This window comes from Falco rusticolus, chromosome W, assembly GCF_015220075.1.
Source record: "Falco rusticolus isolate bFalRus1 chromosome W, bFalRus1.pri, whole genome shotgun sequence".
NCBI lineage: Eukaryota > Metazoa > Chordata > Aves > Falconiformes > Falconidae > Falco > Falco rusticolus.
Window position 1 is genome coordinate 8,256,610 of NC_051209.1, and position 20,666 is coordinate 8,277,275.

General features: G+C 45.0%; 1 protein-coding gene across 1 annotated transcript; it reads left to right on the forward strand.

The window, feature by feature from the left end:
• Positions 1-2,231: 2,231 nt before the first annotated feature.
• Positions 2,232-20,556, forward strand: LOC119140818 (RNA-binding E3 ubiquitin-protein ligase MEX3C-like). Its single transcript, XM_037372447.1, has 2 exons — positions 2,232-2,982; positions 17,443-20,556. The coding sequence occupies exons 1-2, from the start codon at positions 2,367-2,369 to the stop codon at positions 18,666-18,668; spliced, it is 1,842 nt and encodes a 613-aa protein (XP_037228344.1). The 5' UTR covers positions 2,232-2,366; the 3' UTR covers positions 18,669-20,556.
• Positions 20,557-20,666: the final 110 nt, after the last annotated feature.

Sequence of the window (20,666 nt, forward strand, 5' to 3'; positions counted from 1 at the left end):
CCCTTCCCTTGCCGACAGTGTACAGGCTGATCCTTCTGCTGCAGACCTCTGCCTTTCTACACCAGCTAATGATCTGCTGTCCCTCTCACATCTGACAGTTGTCTGCCAGCTCACAGCTACATGGTGAATACCGAACTTTTCATCTCTGCCAGCCCATGCTCTTACCCTGGCCTCTCCCTTTGCCTGCACTGGGATTGACACTGGCATCTCTAACCTAGACTTGGGCTTTTCCCCAGAACCTTTTCATAGCCTAACATCTTCGGGGAGCAGCTACACAACCCCAGTTCTTGCTCTGACATTTGCATTTCAACCATTTACACATGCCTTTCCTTGACTACAAGAACAACCCAGCTTCGCTCACGCTGACCTTGAAGGCCGCTCTTGAAGACCATTTTCTAGTCTGTTTTTGTGGAGGCTCATGTCACCCTCTGCTTTGTGTTCCTCCCTGGGCTCTCTCCCCTGGCACACAAAACAGGAGTGAGTAGTTGTTGGGAGAAGGGTTCACCAGAGTCAAGAAATTACTCAATATGAGTTATGCATCTTGCTCCACTTTATTAGTTTCTAACACTACTTATATAGACTCAATACACATGCATATTCCCAAAACAAAAATATAATTGGTTATTAGCCTCTAAGCACACACTGTTCTCACACCCCTAATTATCATGACTAAAATAAGCATTCTATCCATGTAGCCAATTGTGTTGCTATGCTTCAGCCTTGCGGTTTGCTACTCCCTATATTCCCATTCCGCTCCCTATCTCTCTTGGCCTTGCACCTGCCTTCCCAACAGCTGTAGCTTGTTACAGCCATGGCCTGTTAGCACAACAAAGTTACTTGGTCTCAGGATTCAAGAATAGCTCGAGGCTACCTTCTTGCTAACTTCAGCACAATTCTAATTCCAGGCCTATTCTAATTCCAGGCCTGGATTGTGCAGATCTTCAGAGATTCTATGGCCATGCTTCTGCAGCCATTCTTCTACAAGTAGTTTTCATTCCCTGCTCATCATTTTACTTCAGAATCAAGAAGCCCTGTCTCATTCCTGACTCTTCGTGACAGCATAATCATGTTTTCAAACAAGCTTTGTGTTCCTCCCCAGACGCTCTCCCCTGGCACATGAAACAGCAGCGAGTAGTCTTCACTCCCTACTGATCATTTCACTTCAGAGTCATAGAATCATAGGATCATTTAGGTTGTAAAAGAGCTTTCAGATCATTGAGTCCGACCATTAACCCAGCACTGTCAAGGCCACCAGTAATCCATGGCCCTAAGTGCCCCATCTTGGTGTTTTCTGACCCCCTCCCAGGGCTGGTGACTCCAGCCCCCCCCAGGCAGCCTGTGCCAGGCCTTGGCCACCCTTTCCATGACGGGATTTTCCCTCATTCCCAACCTAAACCTCCCCCAGCACAACGTGAGGCCGTTCCCTCTCTCCTGTCACTTGTTCCCTGGGAGAAGAGCCCGACCCCCCTGGCTCCAACCCCTCTCAGGGGGTTGTAGGGAGCCAGAAGGTCTCCCCTCAGCCCCCTCCTCTCCAGGCTGACCCCCCCCAGCTCCCCCAGCCACTCCCCACAGCACTTGTGCCCCAGCCCCCTGCCCTGCTCTGGACATGCTCCAGCCCCTCAGGGTCTGTCTGGGAGCGAGGGGCCCAGAGCCCAGCCTGCCATTCCAGGGACAGCCTTGAACACTACCAAGAAGTCCCATCTCATTCCTGACTCTTCCTGCCAGCATGATCACATTTGCAAACAAGTTCCTTCATGTTTTGCCTGACAATTTTCACCTGTGACTCGTACAGACACTAAAGGCATGAAAAATCGCAGGGCCCTACCTCGTATCAGAGCCTTCACCTCAGCAGGGAGGCACCCAGCGAAACACGAGGGGAAGGAGGCATCTATCAATGGCTTCTGGATTGATTTTATTTGGTTTGTGATTTTTTTTTAATGTGTTGTCGTTCTTGCCCCGTTTCACCAAGGCGGGTGGGTTGAACCCCGCCCCCCCGGCTTCCCTCACAGCCCCCGACCAAGCGCAGGCTCCCTGAGGGCCTGAGGCGGGCGGGTAACGGGCTCCACCCTCCACACCCACAGGCCCCGCCCATCCCTCGGCCCCGCCCAGGAACCGGCTCCACCGCCCAATGGCGGGGCGGCGAGCGCGGGGCGGCCGGCACCGCCTCCTGCTCCTCCTTCTCCTCCTGCTCGCCCCCCCCCCCCCCCCCCGCCGCCGCCGCCGCCGCCGCCGCGGGGAGCGCCATGGGACAAAAGGCGCGCTGAGGAGCGTGGACTCATTGCCTAGGCTACTCCGGTCTCGCTTGCTGTCCGCTGCGGCATGGCGGCTTGGCGCCGCTAACCCTGGCCCGTACCGCCTCTCCCGCCATGCCGAGTGGCAGCACCGCTGCGGCCTCCCCCATTGCCGAATCGCTGCGCCTCCCCTCGCACTACCCGCCACTGCCGCTGCTCCAGCAGCGCCTGGCCGGGCTCGGTCTCCGCGATCACGGCCTGCCCACCGCCGGTGGCGGAGAGGGGGGTGCGGCTCGGCGGCAAGCCCGGCGGCGGCGGCCGGGCTTGGTGCCGCTGCCTGATCCTCCCGGAGAGCTGGGGCCTGGCGATGAGGAGGAGGCGGCGGGCGATGAGGGAGACCTGGAGTTGGAGGAGGAGGAGCTGCTGGCGGGGGAGGAGGAGGAGGACCCGGCCGCGCTGCTGCTCTCCTTGCCCTCCCAGCCGCTCCCGCTGCTGCCGGCGCTGGGTTCCGTCCTGCTCTCGCCCTCCTTCGATGCGCAGGAGGCGGCGGAGGCGCTCTGCGGGGCGGACGATCCTCAGGGCGTGATGGCGGCGATGCTGTCCCACACCTACGGCGGCGGCCTGGGCGGCGACGGGGCGGCGGGCCTCAACGGCGAGCAGGCGGCCTTGCTGCGCCGAAAGAGCGTCAACACCACCGAGTGCGTGCCCGTGCCCAGCTCCGAGCATGTGGCCGAGATCGTGGGTCGTCAGGGTGAGTGGGGCCGGGGGGCGCCTGGCCCCCGGCGTTCGGGGCAGGCCACTGCCCGCAGCACCCCCGGGGGGGGGGGGGGGGGCGGCGGCTAGAGGAGCCCCTTCACCTCTGTAGGAGCTTCGTGGCCCTGGGGCCTACCTCACCTCCACACCCCAGCTTCCCCAGCGGGGACAGGCTGGCCCTGCTGGAGAAGCTGAGAGCCAACGCTGGCTTTGCTCAGACCTTGGCCTTATGGTTCATTTTGGCTATAAAACACAGTGTGTAGTGTGGCTGTGGACAGGTAGGTGTTGGCACAGGCTTTGGTCCTCAGTGATGCTCGGCTTGTGGTCCTCGGTGGGAAGCCACGTTTCACCCTAGGAACTTTGGACTGTGTTTTACAGAGACTTTGGGGTGAAGGCATCTTAAAGTGCCTGGCAGAGCAGGCTCTGGGCTGACACTCTTCCTACAGCTTCACATGGAGCTCATCGAGGCAAAGTGGGACCTCTGGAGCCAGTAAGATGGAGAAAGGAGCCACATGCAGCCCTCTTCTGGGTGGAAGCCCTTGTCTTTCTGCTGGGGTTGTGGCTTCCTGTTGATCGTTCTTGCTAGACTCCCTGGGTGTCTGTTACGCCGTTAGGATAAGGTCATATCGGTGAGGTCATGTTCGTTGTTGGCCTTTCATGTGGTCTTGTGGGAGTGGTGCTTGGAGGAGTTAGGAAGATGATGTTTCGTGCCAGTTTTCTGGCAGTAAACCTAATTTTAAAAGCACTTTTTGTGTATCAGAAGTGCTGAGCAGTGTTGAGTGTAGGTGTGGAAAAGCAGACAATGAAGTTGCCACTCTTCATCTTCCCTTTTTTTGTGTGTTACTCTTTATTGGTTTGGGGGTGGTGTGTCTCGTTTACTGATCAGCTCTGATAACAAGCGGTTATGCTGTCTGGTCTCTACATCAATGTGGCTTTTGTTTCCTTTTTTTCCCCTGGAGTATGTAAGAAATGGTAAAAATCAGTCTAAACCAATGTGGTACTAAAATGCCCACTGAACACTGATGCTTAGGCAGACTTTTTTTTTTTCCTCTTGCTATGTTTATTTTAGGCTTTTAGCAGTCAAGGGTGGGGTTTTTGTTGGGTGTGTCAAAGGAGAACCAAAGGCTGTGCTGCAGAAATTGGCAGGTAGCTACCTCTGATGCAGACAGGTCCATTCTGTTTAAGCAGAAAATATTTTTTCCAAGAAATAGTGTTTGAATGTCTTGAGACTTTGCCCATGTGTCATTGGGGATGGCAGGAGGGTGGAAAACAGAACTGAAAACTTATTGCTGCAGCCCTTTAAAAGAGAAATACAAACTGTTGGGCTTCAAGGACTGGTCAGGCTGCTGTGTTTATTCTCCACCAGATCAGGATTGTTCCCAGTAGTGTATGTTTCAGTACTTTGAGTCCCTTAAAAACAAGCTAATGGAGTTTGCATAAAAAATAGGATCACTGTTCCTGAAGAGTTCATTTGCTGTTTCTGCTTTTATTTCTTATCTGATGTCATACTGTTTAGCTTGTGATAAAATATTTAGCCTCTGTGGGGGAGGGATTGTATCAGAATTAGGGTTACAAAAGGGGAAGGAGTGGAGGGAGAACTAAAAAAATCACTGCCAAATATACTTGCCCAAAAGCTTTGCGTAAGGACCTCCTTCAAAATTCACATTCGAGGGAGATTTACATTTAGAGACTGACTTACATAAGTTGTGTTGGTTCCATTAAATATTTACCAGATTTCTTAGAAATACTAGCCCTTGCATCTCCTTTTATGCCCAGAGCTGTGCTGGCTCATGGCATGGGCTAGAGGCTCTTGTGCTCTCATCCACCTGCTTTGCATGTGTTTGTGCTCTAGCCCAGCAAAGTGGTGTCAGCTGTGGTGCAGCTTGGTCTGCTTTGAGCAAGGCTGGCTGAAGCTGCATCCTTTGATTGTTCTGCTCTCTAAAACTGAAGGTGCTGCATATTCTCTTCCTAGCATGCACCGTAACCAGCTGGTTGCACTGTCTCTAACAAATTCAGCTGAAGTTTTATGCCAGGCTCCTCTGCTGTAATACTTTAATATGTAATTATGTAAGGGTGATGCAATTGGAATGTTACTTCTGATGGATTTTCATGAAGATTAAGTTTATATTATTTCTGTTGCTGTCTTCGTGAGGTATAAAAAGAACTTGAAAAGTCTGCGGCCCAAAAACATCAGCTCTGAAATACCATGAATGCTGAGTTTGATCTAGGCTTTGATGGAGGCCTCAGTGCTGTGTCTGAAAACATGTTTATTGTAAGTCCTAACCCCCTAATTGAAAGAGTAATGATAACCAGAATTCCATAGTATTCTTTATCCAAATTTAATTTTTTTTGCATGGAGGAAGAGAAATTCCAGACACAGTATCAGACTGAAGGAGCCCCCAATTCCTAAGAGAGCTGTAGACAAGCAAAAAACCTTAACAGTGCTTGCATTTAACACTTTTTTCAATTATGTGCAAGCTTTGGAAATAAATATAGCACTTCAGGTGGTGAGGTGGTGCTCCCACAGCCCCACTCTAGGTTGCTGTGTTGCAGGTTCCCATGTGGGTAGCAGCTCTTGCCGAATCTGTGCTGGTAGCTGTGCACAGATGTGGGATGTTGCAGCTTTGGAAGGTGTGAAGTGCCTGAAATGTACTTTGTGGTTGACTGTTTTCTTGTGAAGCTACGTTGGAGGCACCAGTAGTTCAGTGTGTTGCTGCTGGAAGCCTTTGTATCACTGGAAAAGGCTTAAGTAGGATTTTCTTTTAATGACTTCTGGGAATTCCTTCTTTAAAGTTCTGTAGTATTTCTGAAACCTGGTGGGTTTCCTGTGCTTTTTTGTTGGGTGTTTTTTGAATCTTAGATGTTCTCAATTTTTTTTTTATTCCCCTTGTACCCCCCAAAATGAAGCTGACAGACACTGGTTGGGTTAGTGTAATATAATTCTTTGTAGTCTTTGAAGTGGAAGAATCTCAAAGGTGAACAACAAAGGAGGAGATATTTGTATCCTTTTATTCTTCTAAAGGCATGTGACTGGAAGCCAGAAAAACTAGATTCCATTCATGGCATTGTACAGACTTCCTGTATGAATTTGAACTAGCTGTTGAATCCAACCTTTGGTAAGTTGGCCAGTCATCATGCTGATCAGAAAAGTGATTTCCTTTGCTGTCAGCAGCTAAAAAATTCTGCATGCACAAAGTTGCATTGGGTTAAAAAAAAAAGTTGGAGAAAGTGCTTTTGAGAAGTGGTAGCAAGAAAGCTGCATTGCTGAGGAGGTGACCTTGTTTGACTGAAAAAAGCTGGCATAGGGAGTATACCCAAAATTATATAAGTGTGTATCCAGACTTAAAAAAACTTGAGGAGGTTTAACTTGGAAGATTATTTTTTTTTAATCTCTAAAGCATGTGAAGGACTTCTGAAAGTCTGCAGTGGATCACCTGAAAACTGTTTCCCATATATAAAGTTGGTGGGTTTCTGTAGTAGTCCTGCCATGGCTTGGTGGGCATTGAGAAGGATTTGACAAGTTTCACTGGAATCTTTAGTGCTCCCCACTACTTTCTTTATGCTAAAAAAAGGACATGTTTAAACACTAAAAGCTCTTGCGAATAATGCACAAAAGAGGAGTGGTGTCTGAAGACATGAACAGAAAACTTGAGAGATGCTGGAAGGGACAAAAGTCTGTCCTGTAGGGAGGTGCTGCATCCCTGAGTGTATTAACTGTCTTCAGATAATGATTGCTGGAATATATTTGCTAATGTATTCCAGTGTTGTGACTGTCCAAGTAACGAGATTTCCCAAGTGTTTATATCCTTGATAAAGCTGACAATACTGTTCTTTTCTAAGACATCACTTGAGTTGAAGCTACTTAACTGTAAAGTGTGATGCTTCTTCCTTCAGTACACATAGTTTGGATGATGGTTGCAGAGCTTGAAACGGGCAGGGCAGTCTCCAAACCCCAGATGAGTAAGAGGAGGAATGATATCATCCTATTTCACTGATTAAATTGATAATGACAAAACTGCTTTGCATGAGACAGCCTTGCAACTAAAATAACATTTTTATGCATATTTAATGATCTTGGGCTCCTTTTTGCTCTTTGCTTTTGAATGTGGGCTCTTGAGCAAAATATTACTTTGCTTAAAATAGTCCTGTAAGTTGAAACAACAAAAATAATTCTTAAGTTGTTGGTAGCTGATAACTATCTGGCAGAGGTGAACGGCCAAATAAAAACAATAGCTATCGCTCTCGGGGAGTGGAAACAGTGCTAAAGCAATCCTGGAGCAAAAACTTGTGTTAGCTGAGTACAGTACATAAATGTCCTATGGTGAGGTAATTATAGTCCTTTCAGAAAGAACTGTATGTCTGGTTTTATGTCTTGGTGGGTTGTGATAATAATGTTACTGAATTACTGACAATACTTATGTAGCTGTGACTGGTTATTAATTCCTGACCTGTAAGAAGTAGTCAGCATAAGCATAGCTAACTAGTCAGAGTTGCATATTGTTTTTAAAACTGGATGCTGTAAGACAAGGGTCCTCAAACTATGGCCCGTGGGCCAGATATGGCCCCCCAGGGTCCTAAATCTGGCCCCCGGTATTTACAGACCACCACCACCCCCCGCCGGGGGTTGGGGGGGGAACCAAGCAGCTGCAGATGACCTCCTGCCACTTCATCTGCGTGCCAGCCCCCTGTTTAAAAAGTTTGAGGACCCCTGCCTTAAGATTTCCACTCTCATGAGTAAGTTTAATCTGCATGACTGAAGTAATTGTGTATCTCGGTGTCAGCTGATTGCCACAAAGACCACAGTTTCAGCTGACTTATTTTAAGTGAAAGCTGAAAAGGCAGTTACACTTCACATTACTATTTTTTGTATCTTCTATAACAAGTAGGTTATTAAATGCTGTATTAAATGGCTTGTTCTAAAGACTGAAAGAAAACTTGAGGTATTTGTTGAAATCCATTATAAAAGCTGTTTTTCTAAGAAGTTGGAAGTCTTGTAATTTTTAGAGCCTGGAACTCCAGGAACTGAAACACGTGAACATACTGTGGCCTGGCACAGTCTGCAGTCACTGCTGAAGTTTTGGTGGTTTATTGCTCTGGTACTGTGTGACAAACATCATTTCAGTTCTGCTATTTGTCATTTGTGCTATGCAAAATTCCAAGTTGAGTTGCATAGTGTCAGGGTGCAGGTTCTCCAGCTGGGATCATAAATCCTCAGTCATAAATGCTGCTCTTGTCTGGCTTGTTGGGTGGGAAGCACACCAAACGGTGCATGCTAGAGATTTTTTTTCTTTGTATAGTCTGCCAGAAATTCTGTAGACTTTAATGTATGAATACCTGCATAAGTAAGACTTTTTTTATGAAGCTGAAATTAATATAAATGCCAGTTTCTAAACCTCTGGTCCTTTTGTTTTTCTTGTAAAATAGCTGTGTTCTGAAAGAGTATGGGTTTTGTAACAAAAGTTTATAACATACGCATACAAAAGAAATCCTGATTAAAGTGCTTCTGAACTGCACTGGGTTAACCTGTCTGTGGCATGAGAAAACAGTGATGAATGTTTAAGCTGTTAAAGTCAGCAGATGTTGTGTGTTTCCCTGTCTTAGCTCATGTTGCTCTCTCTTCTGGTGCACTGTGGTCTGAATTTCTGGAAGAGAAGCTTTGTTCTAAACAAAGTATTGGACATCTCGGATCTTAAATTTTTTTCATGCAATACCTTCACCCCACAGAGCCAATTCCCCCTTGCAGGCAAAAAAATGTAACAGGGATAGGGTTGCAAACTTGCTGTAACAAAAAAAAGGCTGCTGAGCACTAGAATGTTATTTTTTTAATTATTATTTAATCAAAAGACAAGACCAAAAAGCTCCAAATCAAGCATTTGTTTCCAATTTCATTACTCTTTAAGAATGTCTTCCTTTTTTTCTCTCTTTCAGTTTCCTTCACTGGTATGAGTCAGTAGCTCTGTGGCCTGCACAGAGTTCTCTGCTCCTTTGAACAATAACACAGTAACTCTTACTCTTTACATTCTAGTTCATTTTACAATATACTGTAGGATTTTTATGTGTGAAAAAACAGGTGTCACAGCACTTTTGAATTGAAGATTGGGTGCAGGTGAAGATTTGTGTAGGTTTTTTAAATCTTCCTTTTATTGGCCATCACAGCATGCTGTGTGGCATGTTGAGTGGTGGTCCCTTTTTAGTAGCCTCCTTGGGCAGGTCAACTTTCCCAATCCTGTTGCTTGCACCAATCTGTTACATTCACTAGATCAGTGTTCCTAATGGAAACAACTGTTTTCCTGTAGTGGCCTGGATGTACTCTCTCTCATGATTGCTTTTCTACTACTGAATCTTTCTAATTATGCTCAGCAGCTGCTGCCATGGGCCTGGTGCTGCAGTAGTGCAAGTAATTAATAATATAAGTTGCTGCCCTCTAGCTCTTTTGCAGCATGTAACTTGTTTACTGAGTTGCAATCTGTCTTGGGAATTGGAATATTCCTCTGCTGGTAAGATTGCTGATTTGATAGATTGTCCCAGCCTGATAGAGAAGGAAACAGTGTGCAGGCTGACTACTTCATTCTGTACAGGATTGATATCTAAATGGATTGATAAATTGATGCATAACTAAGAAATACTCAATAAAGAGTTTCTGTGTGGTTCTGGAGCCAGGGATTTTGTTTCCCAGAGAAGGGAAATATCCCTGAGAGCTCACAAACTCTCTTGGGAAGCTTTCTCGGCATCATCGGAGACACTTAAAGCTGACCTCTTCCCACCTGTTAGCTTGGCAGCAATAGGGCCAAACAAAATCCTGCTTCCTGTGGTCTGGCATGGCCAAGTAGTTGACCATGATTCCTTGGCTCTCAGTTGAAGTACTCGAGATCTCCAGGTTGTCCTGCTTCCCGGTACCTAAGCAAGCCCATGTAGCTGCGGTGCCTGGTGTGTTCAGGCTTGAAGTGCAGGTCTGGAAAGTATCTAGCCTAAAAACCCTTCTGCAGTTCCAGCTGGATGATAAGTAGGAAAGTAATGTTTCATCTTGACATTTGTACATGTAAAAAATACAAAGTGAAGTGGTCAGTTGCTCCCCAGAAATGGGTAAGTGTGATGGAATTACAATGGGAGCAGTCTCGGTCGCTATATATAGTGTGAGTAATATTGAAATGTTCCACAGGCAGGCACGGGGGTTTGGTAACTGCAGTGTAACTAAAAGCCTTTGATTGTAGTGGTAAGCTAATGTTGGGGTCAGGAGGTAGGGAAAAATGTCTTTGGCATAAAATGCTCTAATTTTTTTTGAGACCTGTATGTCATCTTGTCTTCTCTTGGAATAACTTTATCAGAGTGGCTGTCAGTTGAGTTTCTTCTCTACACTAATGTCACGTATGTGCCTACTTTTAGCATTGCTTATTGCGGTGTCATTACAGTTAGAAGTGAAAGATGGTCATTACCAGGGTACAGCACTTCTGAGGTACAGTTGTTCCCTGCAACCATTAATACAGCCATACTCCAGAGCAGAAAGCCAAAACTTTGCTTTGAAGTTTGGGGTTGAAATGGTATCCGTATCACGTTTTGGACTGTAAATTTGGGAAGAAGCTCTGCTTGGTGGGTTCTCATTACAAAGCATCCTTGCTGTGCTAAATAGGAAGTGTCCTCTAAAAAATGCAACCCGATGAAGAGCAGGAGCACATACTTGTTGCGATGGAGGGAAGACACAGTCACTCAATATGAGTGATCAGCAAACTTCATTTATTGAACCTTACAGTCACCTTTTATGCCTTGTTATAATTAGCTCATACATATTACAAAAGTTAAGCTCATTATTGGTTAGTTGCCTAAATACCAAGCCCGCCCCTAGTTTCTCTTCTGTAGTTATCTGTTCCCACCTGCAACATTCTTTTCCCACCAAAATCTTCCTGTTCTTGTGTAACAAGGACAGCCAAAGACAGTGTATTTTTGCTTTGCTTCAGATAAGCTGAGAGCAATGTGCATTTTTGTCCAGCCAGCTGGACTATGTCTATGTGAACTTTTTCAGCTAGCCAGTTATCCACACATACTAGCGCTTGGGTAGTCTGCAGGAAGAGCTTTTGCCCAGGGATGTTAATCTCGCTACTCTACTTGCGTGTTTCATGCGGACATCTCTGAGGAACTGCGTTTCAGGTACCACCAGGGAGGAGGAGATCACTTTGTGAGGTGGTGAACAAAACAGCTGTTCCTTAAAATCTGCCTATGTCTTAGTGCCCATTTAAGCAGTTAGCCTGCTCTCTTCTTCAGGGACTGTCACCTCCTGTTTCCAAACCTGCCAGCAGCCTGCCCTGTGAGCCTGAGCAAATCCCAGCTGCAAGCTGTGCCTGTCTCATGGTGTACTCATATTTGTTAGCTCTCTGGCATGTATTGTGTCTAGTTGTCACACAGGAGCCGTAATCTTACTGTCTAATTAACCCAAATAGTGATCAGACTATTATCTGCACTATAGAATGCTAATGGGGAGCAGTTAAAGCTGTTAGTGCTTGGTCTGGTCCTGTCTTCCGGATGGATGCTGTGGTCTGTGATGAGGTGTCTCTGTTTACCTTCTGCAGCTTGCTGTACGGAAAGCTCCATAAAAATAAATGAAAACTTGCTTTCAAAAAAAATCTATTTGATAATTGTTATCAAAGTTTAGCCTGTCTCCTAAAATTGTTCAAAAACAAAACTTAAAAGCAATATTTTTACAGCCTTCATTCCTAAAATCAAAAATGAAAAGAATAAATAATAGCTGATAAATAGCTGCCTGAGTACATAGATTTAGGTTTTTGTACAGACCGGCATCTTTTGCAAGTGATGAAGAAAGTAATTTCTCCGCTTCCTTGAATCAACTAGCTATGTTCAACAGCCAGTTGAAAACCCAGTATTGTTGGGAGCTGAAATTCTCCAGTCCATGAATTAAAACAAGGTGCAAGATGAATTAATTGATGTTAGGCAAAAGGTGAACCAGTCAGTCCATCAACTGACCAGACAACAGGTAGTATATGTCATATGACTTTTAATAACCTAGTGGAGTGCCAGAAATGTTCTTGGGTAGCCAGCCTGCTTAAGGAAGCTTAATCATTCAACAACTTGGAATAGGATTTTATTTTCTGTCTAATGCAGCTTCATCTCTGCTTAATAAATGGGGCATATATTGATTACAAACTGGATAGATTTTTTTTTTAGCCATGTGTCATCTGAGAGGGAGCATTCAGTGTTTAAGCAAAAGAATGCAGCTTGTACCACCTGTGGGAACGAAACAGCTCTGCTGAAAAACATGTACAGCAGTTATTCTTAATGAAGTAGATTAATTTTTCTTTGTTTGTTAATCAGGTGGGCAGTGTTATGCTTGGCAGACCCAGCAGCTGTTCACTTTCTGGTACACCCAGTGTTTCAGTCTCTGCAAATCCTTCCTTACCTTAGCTGCAGGAGTTCTCACTTTCCAATTAAAAGCTTGTGGCAACTTAGCAATGAAATAAGGGCTGTGCCGGCTTAACAGGCTCTACTTTTAAAGCTGTGTCTGTACACAACAGTTGCAGGTTCAGTGAAAACAAATCCCTGTGCATCCCCTCTCTCCTTGGCTGACCTGGCACTGCTGTGCCATCCCCCTGCGGGGACTTCCCAGACCCTGCCCTTACTTTCTAGGCAAGGAATTAGCCACGGCTCTACCAGCAGCTTGTGGTTCCAGGTCGATGCCACTAATTATTCTGTCATTGCCTCCTTGCTTGGTGTCAGCATATTGCAAAATCAGTGGTTAGGGTGCTGAAGACTGTATGCAGAGTGGAGGCTGTAATACAGTATTGCCTTTCATCAGATAACAGCAAAGCTACTGAAAAATAGATTCCTGTGAGCTAGGGCTTTGTCTTTAGTGCTAACGAGCTGCGGAGGCCTATCTGTGAGATCTCGGCTTTGTCTGCGGTTGCTCTGGGGCCATGTTGGAGGATGTCAGGTTTGGTCGGGGCTGCTCATCAGCCCTGCCTTCTGTGTCAGAGAAGAGTTGGGGCTAATGCAGCTTCACCCTGCTCGCTGCTCTGACAGCCCAGACTGTACCCGTGGCTTCCCACAGGGCTTGTGTGTCTAAGGAGCTACAGAAGGTTCTCTGTTTCAATCCCTTTAGCTAGGTACTCCGCAGGAGCAGGGGAGGAGAACAAACTGGTATCATCATTTGACTGTGGTTCACAGGGGCTGCACACTGAATTTTTACCCACTGTGCCCTCCGGGTTTCTATTTAGGTAAACTTTTTTTTTTTCCCCCCGGATTTTTTTCCTAAAGCCCTATGTAATTGAGGAGGCAAGGTTAAACAGACGTGATGGTAAGAAGGTTTAGGTTCCTGTGCATGCCTGAAGCCCAGTTTCACAGTGTTTGGCAAGAGTTGGAGGAGGGACATAGGTATGAAGTGTGTGTCCCTGCTTTGACAGGCTGCATTTTGCTAATATTGGTACTGAGAAGCATGAAGGACTCTCTTCCCATTGGAAGAGACCATGCAACGAAAGGATCCTCATCTGTTAATCAATCCTTGTCCCATTCCCAGTGTGTGGCATTGGGGTGAATTCAGCAGAAGAAAGAAATGAAGAGGAAGGTTCCATTTCTCCTGGGAAGAGGAGTCAGGCGAATGCTTTTGCTGGTGGTCCATGGCAGCAGGCTGGCTGGAGTGGTGCGAGGCAGGTGTGCACAGTGTTCCCGCTGTGGTAGCTTGGCTCTGCTGGCACCACCAGGGAGTTTCCCTCATGGAGTAAGTGGCCTGGGACTGGGTTTGACTTATCTCGTCCTGTTTGTGATGATGAAAGGTGAAAGTCTGAGTGAAGGCTGAGCTGGCTGGTGCTGTGATGGGTAAGGACTGCAAGTGCTGTGGCTGCTACATTTCACTCTCACTTCCGGGGGGGGTGGGTGGGTGGAATAATCTGTCTCCCTGTCGCCTTTTCTTAATAAAGAAGTATTTGATCATTTTAAATCAGCAGTGTGAGGTAAACTGTTCCTTCAGAGCTACCTTTAAGTTTCTTGGGGAGTATAATGTTCGTAGTGTGTTTAAAATGTTTGGTCAAATAATCCTCTTGAGGGGAAAAACGGGGAGGAGGCTTGAGAAGAACGATACAAATCAGCCAGCACAGGATGAACACTGCCTGCAGGGCTCAGTACAGGCTCAGCTTCTCCTCGGGTGCCTGGGCAGGCAAGTACTAAATCTTTGCAAGCACTAAATCTTTACCTAAACAAAAGCAAAACTAAAGGGGTTTGCATTAACTATGTCAGTATGTAATTAGGGCTGAATGTGTTGCTTAGGAGTGCTTATGCTGCTGAACCAAGTATGATAACTTGTATTGCATAACTTCCATTATCATACCAAAACTAAAATTACTTTGAAAGGTTTGATTATATTGAGTTCCCAGTCTAGAAGTCCTCTTCTCAGGCTTTTTTTATATGTGTATTTCAGAATCTCAGATACAATGATCTGATGATTTATTACAAAAGTGTGGGGCGGTATGTTTTGTTTTTTCCCCTTTGTCTTTCTGTGATTACTTAGCTCAGGGGATTGGGAAACTTCTTGATTCATCCTTTGGCCACATGACTTCATAGCTGACCGACCTTGTGTCATTGTGGCTGCAGTGCCTCTGGTTGCTGTGAGTTGTTGGAGAGGGGATGGGATCAACTGTGCTTCGTATCATTGCCTCTGTGTAGTGACTAATGGAGGAGGGTGGGAAGCCAGAGCAGCTGGGTAAAAGCAAATAGAAAGACCATCCTTCAGGGGTGGTAGAATGGGCTACTGACCTCGTGTTTTGACATGACTGGCTGTTGCGGGGTTTTCCAGCACTCCTTGCAGGCAAAACTCAGTGGGTATCGACTGACTCATTCAAATGTTGGGTTTTGTATGTGGTGACTTTCTTCAGTTCTTCCTAACTTTTCAGATCAAGTTTGAGGGTTGACCTTGACAGTCTGTGGAGTCTGCTTTCCATTGAAGCCAGCTATCCAATGCTTAAAAGTCTTGTTCTGTCGCTGCAGGGAGTTGAGGCAGCGTTTGGCCCCTGCTTTCTAGGTATGTGACTCATGCCTTAAAAGAAAAGCTCTGCCCACCTTGGTCTGCATCGTTCAGCAGCCTGAGGAAGAAAGGCGAGAAGGCTTTTCTTTGCACCAGAGTGCTTTGGAAATGTGGCTCTGGCAAAGCAATCTCTGGGTGTTGCAACTCACGTGGGGAATGGAGCTGAAGGTGCAGATTTTTTACTTGATCTGGGCTTCTAAAAGATCAGGAAAATCTTGTCTAAAATGTAAACTGTAAGAATTGCTAAGGTGCTTCAGAATCTAGAATAAAGTAGGCTCTGAACTGTGGCATATGAAAAAGAATTATATAGCTGTTAATATGTGTGTCTTGTGCTAGATGCTCCTGGTATTTAAATGCTGCCTCAATAATTTTTAGGAAATAAGGATATATGCTTGGGTGGGGTGGAGTAAATGAAAATAATCTGTGTAAATTGGAGAATAATTGATACACATCAGGAGACTGACTTTGGTTTCAGGTCTTCCAGTAAAGAGGGCTTGATGGGTGTGAAAACTTCAGCAGCACCATTTTAGGGATCCTTATGGATTTAAGGTTTGAGCCCACCATCTTTTCTGAGTAACCATGGAGGAATGGGAAGCCGAGCGGGTGAGCAGATGTACTTAAGAGGAAGAAACACAAACAAAGAGGTGGAGAGAGTAAAGGCAAATTGCCAAAGCGAGGTGCTGCTGTCTGTTATGAGCAGGGAAATGGCACTGCTTCAAAGGCTCTCTGCTTTGCTACTTCCATAAGGCATCTCACACCTGTGTTTTTTCCCCTCTTCTATCTACTAGAGCACTAATGCCCTTCTCAGTAGGCTGTCCTGGGAGGCTGAGGCTCATGGGTTTGTCCTCCCCTGCAGATACTTGCTGCTCTTGCTGAACTACTTGTGGGGCTCCTGGGTCTGCATCCCCCTCTTTGTGCAGACCTGCCTGTGCCTGGCTCCTGCCCTTGTGGGAGCCCTCCCATGCTCCTCCGTGGGCTTTCTGGTGGAGGTAGGGCCTCTGAGAGCCCTCCTGACAAGCTGTGGAAGATAATGAACTTCCTCTCCAGCTGTGTCCTGGAAACAAAGGGCTGTTGTGTTCAGCTTTTTTCCTTGCTGTGTGCAGGGGCCCTGCAACAAGCAGCCCTTCCTTCCCTCTATTCCAGCTTGCATCTGTGTATTTGCTTTTTTTTTATTACTAGATAGTCCTGAATAAAGTGCATCTTTGGCCTTTGAACTGTAAAATTATCACTAGTGGTACTTGGGTGCAAGGGACTGACACAATGCTATTTCGAGAGATTATTTTGTGGACCCAGACATGAGGTACTTCAAGTAAATGAGGAAAATGGGAACAAATTTCACTCTGCAAGTGAAATGATGCTTAAAAACACTTGATCTGCAAATGTTGCTTATAGTCATTTCAAGATGAGGTTTGCTATAAAATGACACTTAGGGTGATGTGCTTTTGAATTGGTTTTAATATAGGTGAAATTCAGTTAAGACTGAGTCCAGTAGGCTCTCTTGCAGGTCATGGACCTGCTTGTGTGTCTTAATTTCGTGCTGCCTGCTGTTCTGGTCCTGTGATGGGTAGAAGGTGCTCCTGTATGCACCACACCAAAACACCTTAAGCATCTAAGGAAAGAGCCTGCCACCACTGTGTCCTGGCAAACTTTATAATTCAGTCTCCAAAAACCAAAGACAAATGTTCCGCTAAGTTTTGTGCTTTTTTCAGACTGTGTTTACCCAGGTAATGAGAGAAATTCCACGTAGGCACGTAATATCACATAGCAAGCCTTATTTGCATGCAACAAACTGCTTGAACTCCTACTTGACAGTTCAAGGAGTAGCTCCTTCATTCCACAGGGAAGAGTAAGGTTTAAATAACATTTATTGCTAACAGGAAGCAAATGAAGAGTTCTCAGTAAATCAATTTTATCTATATCCTACAGAGGTTGAGATACCCTTCTCTCGCTTGTAAATGTTTGATTTTAGGTCACGCTTGTCAATGAAAGGTTAGCATACCAGTAGACTTATGTGCACATATGAGTGAGCCTTGACTCTTTTTGCAGGATCTTAAAAATAACTGAAGGATACCCCAATGATGGAAAAAAATTTAAACCCACCAATGTTTACGAGATAATCACGAGTGTGGCTGTTGGAGAGAAAAAGCCATCCACATTTATTCACCATGTAATAGTAATTGAGGAAATTACAGGCTAAAGCAGCCCAAGAAATGTTGCTAAAACAGTTTGTGGCTCCCGAGTGTCAAGAGGTCTGTTTGGAAAATAATAGGTAGAAGTTGTTACCACTTTCTGTAATGTGGCTTGCAGAGATAAAAACAGCTGCTTCTGGTTTCACCTTATGGTTTCTTGAAGCTCTCAAACAACTTAAAATGGAAAGCCACAAGAAAGTAGTCTAAACTTAGATATCTTACTAAACTTGCATGTATTTCCTTTAAACAGGTTGCAAAATAAAAGCACTAAGGGCCAAGACAAATACTTACATTAAGACCCCCGTTCGTGGAGAAGAGCCCATCTTTGTCGTCACTGGACGAAAAGAGGACGTAGCCATGGCCAAAAGGGAAATTCTGTCAGCTGCTGAACACTTCTCCATGATCAGAGCATCACGCAACAAGAACAGCCCTGCCCTTGGAGGTTTGCCATGTACCCCCAACCTGCCAGGTCAGACGACAGTCCAAGTCAGGGTGCCTTACTGTGTAGTTGGGCTAGTGGTTGGACCAAAAGGAGCTACAATCAAAAGAATTCAGCAGCAGACCCATACCTACATAGTCACTCCCAGCAGAGACAAGGAGCCTGTCTTCGAAGTCACGGGAATGCCCGAAAACGTTGACCGTGCACGCGAGGAGATAGAGATGCATATAGCCATGCGTACTGGGAACTACATTGAGCTGAACGAAGAGAATGATTTCCATTACAATGGTACTGACGTGAGCTTCGAAGGTGGCACTCTTGGGTCTGTGTGGCTTGCTTCTAATCCTGTCCCTCCTAGCTGCACCAGAATGATTTCTAATTATAGAAATGACAGCTCCAGCTCCTTGGGAAGTGGCTCCACAGATTCCTATTTTGGAAGCAATAGATTGGCTGACTTCGGCCCCATGAGTCCGTTCGGCACGGGCAACTTCTGGTTTGGAGAAGCACTGCCTTCGGTGGGCACGGAAGACCTTGCGGTCGACTCTCCTGCATATGACTCCTTACCGATGCCTTCCCAAACCTTTTGGACTCCTTTTGAACCTGTAAACCCTCTCTCTGGCTTTGGTAGCGACCCTGCTAGTAATGCCAAGCCTCAGCGCCGAGGGAGCCAGCCATCTACTCCTTGCCTGTCACCCACATTTCCGGAAAGTCTCGATCACCTGCTGGCTAGGAGAGTGAGGAGTGACCTGCCTAGCACCGGCCACCAAGCTGGCCTTCCCATATACATCCCTGCTTTTTCCAATGGTACCAACAGCTATTCCTCTTCCAACGGTGGCTCCACATCCAGCTCGCCCCCCGAGTCGAGACGGAAGCATGACTGCGTGATCTGCTTTGAGAGTGAAGTCATTGCAGCCCTGGTCCCCTGCGGCCACAATCTCTTCTGCATGGAGTGTGCCAACAAAATCTGTGAAAAGGAAACTCCATCATGTCCCGTTTGCCAGACAGCTGTTACTCAAGCAATCCAAATTCACTCTTAAATATATACAGATATTATTATATATGGACTTCTTAAAAACTCTTAAAGACATGGGTGTAATGGTACCCTCTAGTAAACTTCCTAATGAATTCTGACTGTTGGGCTTTCTTGGGATTAGGCTGAAGTTGTTCATAAATTTCTACTTTCTCAAAAGGCTGCTACGGTAACACTAAACCTAGGTGGTCTCTGTCTGGTCAGTTTAAGCAGATGGCATGTTTAGCAGAGATACATCTGGTGTGATGGTCTGGCACAGGGAGGGGAAGTTTTCATCAATTACACAACTGAAAAAACAAAATTTACAGGCTTTCTAAAGGATCTCTGTTAAGCGTTTGACTTGTGTGCTGGCAGCAATGAACCTTGTCCCCTGAACACAGAAGTACTTGTCTGCCATGGAGGGTTTGTGGCATTATCAATATATCAAACAACAATTCCAATGCTGCCTTCTTTACACTGCCAGTTTTGAAAAACAGGTTTGGGGAAATTTTATTTTTTTTTTGCTTCATGCAACAACTTATGCCTAATTCTTCAGCATTGCAAATACTTTTTTTTTAAAAAGCATAGTTTGATTCATTATTGAAATGGATGATGTTATTGGCAGGCTTAGATAATGAGGGCAGTGAGGCGGGGGAGAGAAGCGGCCTGATGCACCTCCATTTCACCTGATGAGTTAAGGGCAGTATGTTCAGAGGATCAGGAACATCTTGGTGTTTGAATTCCTACCCACTGCTTTTCTTAGTGTAATGTGGAAAAGTCTGGTTGGCTTCATCCCATTTCAGTAAGGGCTTTGGGATGCACATACTTTGACTTACATTGAGGATGCTGACATTCCGTTCATTAGTCTGATCAAGCTGTTCTTAAATTACATTTTTAAAGAGTATCTAGTTCAAAATGTGAAGCATTTATGTTCAATCCATATTTGTCTTGCACATATATAAATATATATTTTTAGTAAGGAAAAGGAAAAAGGGGGGAGTTGCGTATGTGCCCTTGTATTATTCATGACAGCAGCTGTGACAGTGGCCCTGCAATCAGTTTACTTCATTTCAAAACTGTCTTTCCAATCACAAGGAGGGAAAAAAAAAAAAAAGTCTTCTGAATGTGCTTCTTACATTTCAACCTGTGGATGTTCCTAGCTTTTTCATCCTCAGTGTGTTCCCAAATCTGTGCTGGCATATATTAAAACAACAAAAACAAAAAAAGACAAAGTGGAGTTCTGGTGGATTTTTCTATTTTATTTTTTTTGAAGCATTATTTTCCCAAGACAAGACAAAGCTTTTTTCTCAGTATAACAAAAAAGAAATTATATGTGTATTGAACTAGTAAATATACAGAAAATTTTATTTTTTATTTCCACTTGAAGAGTTACATTTTGTATAAAAGTTTACAAATAATGGTTTTTATTTTATGATTTTCAGTATAAGTTGCCTTGATAGCATATTATGTACTGCATAACTTTAATGCTATAATTGCTTGATAGAATAGTTACATGTCAGTATTGAAACCTAATCTCTAGCCATAATCTTATAGATGCAAACAAATGTTCACCAAGCATGTATTTTGTATTTTATTGCATTGTACACTGCAACTAATAAGCCAAGGAATTGACAGATACTAGGTGCATATACCATTTCTATAAACTACAAACTAAGAATGATAAACTATCACTATAGTTTAGTATTTGCTAATTTTTCTACACTTTTTGTTATGTATATGTAGGGAGGTCATAGGGATTATAAATTCAATTTGAGTAATGTTTAAAAACCATATATTTTATGATAAAGGGCCTTTAACTTATGATGGCCAAAGCACTGATATATTTGCTGTAAAGAGAATTATAAGAGTTTTATTTTTCTGGTATTAAAAGTTACTTAAAGACTTGTTTCCATTAACTTGAATGTTCTGCTGTCTTCATAGTTGTCACTTGGAGCAGCCCATGGGGGCTGTGGCTGGCTGATTCTCCCCCCCTCCCCCTCCCCTCCCCCTCCCCCTCCCCCGGGGG

Coding starts and splice junctions, on each gene's coding strand:
- LOC119140818 (XM_037372447.1), top strand. CDS start 2,367: ATGCCGAGTGGCAGCACCGCTGCGGCCTCCCCCATTGCCGAATCGCTG. Junction 2,983..17,442: donor CGAGATCGTGGGTCGTCAGG/GTGAGTGGGGCC, acceptor TCCTTTAAACAG/GTTGCAAAATAAAAGCACTA.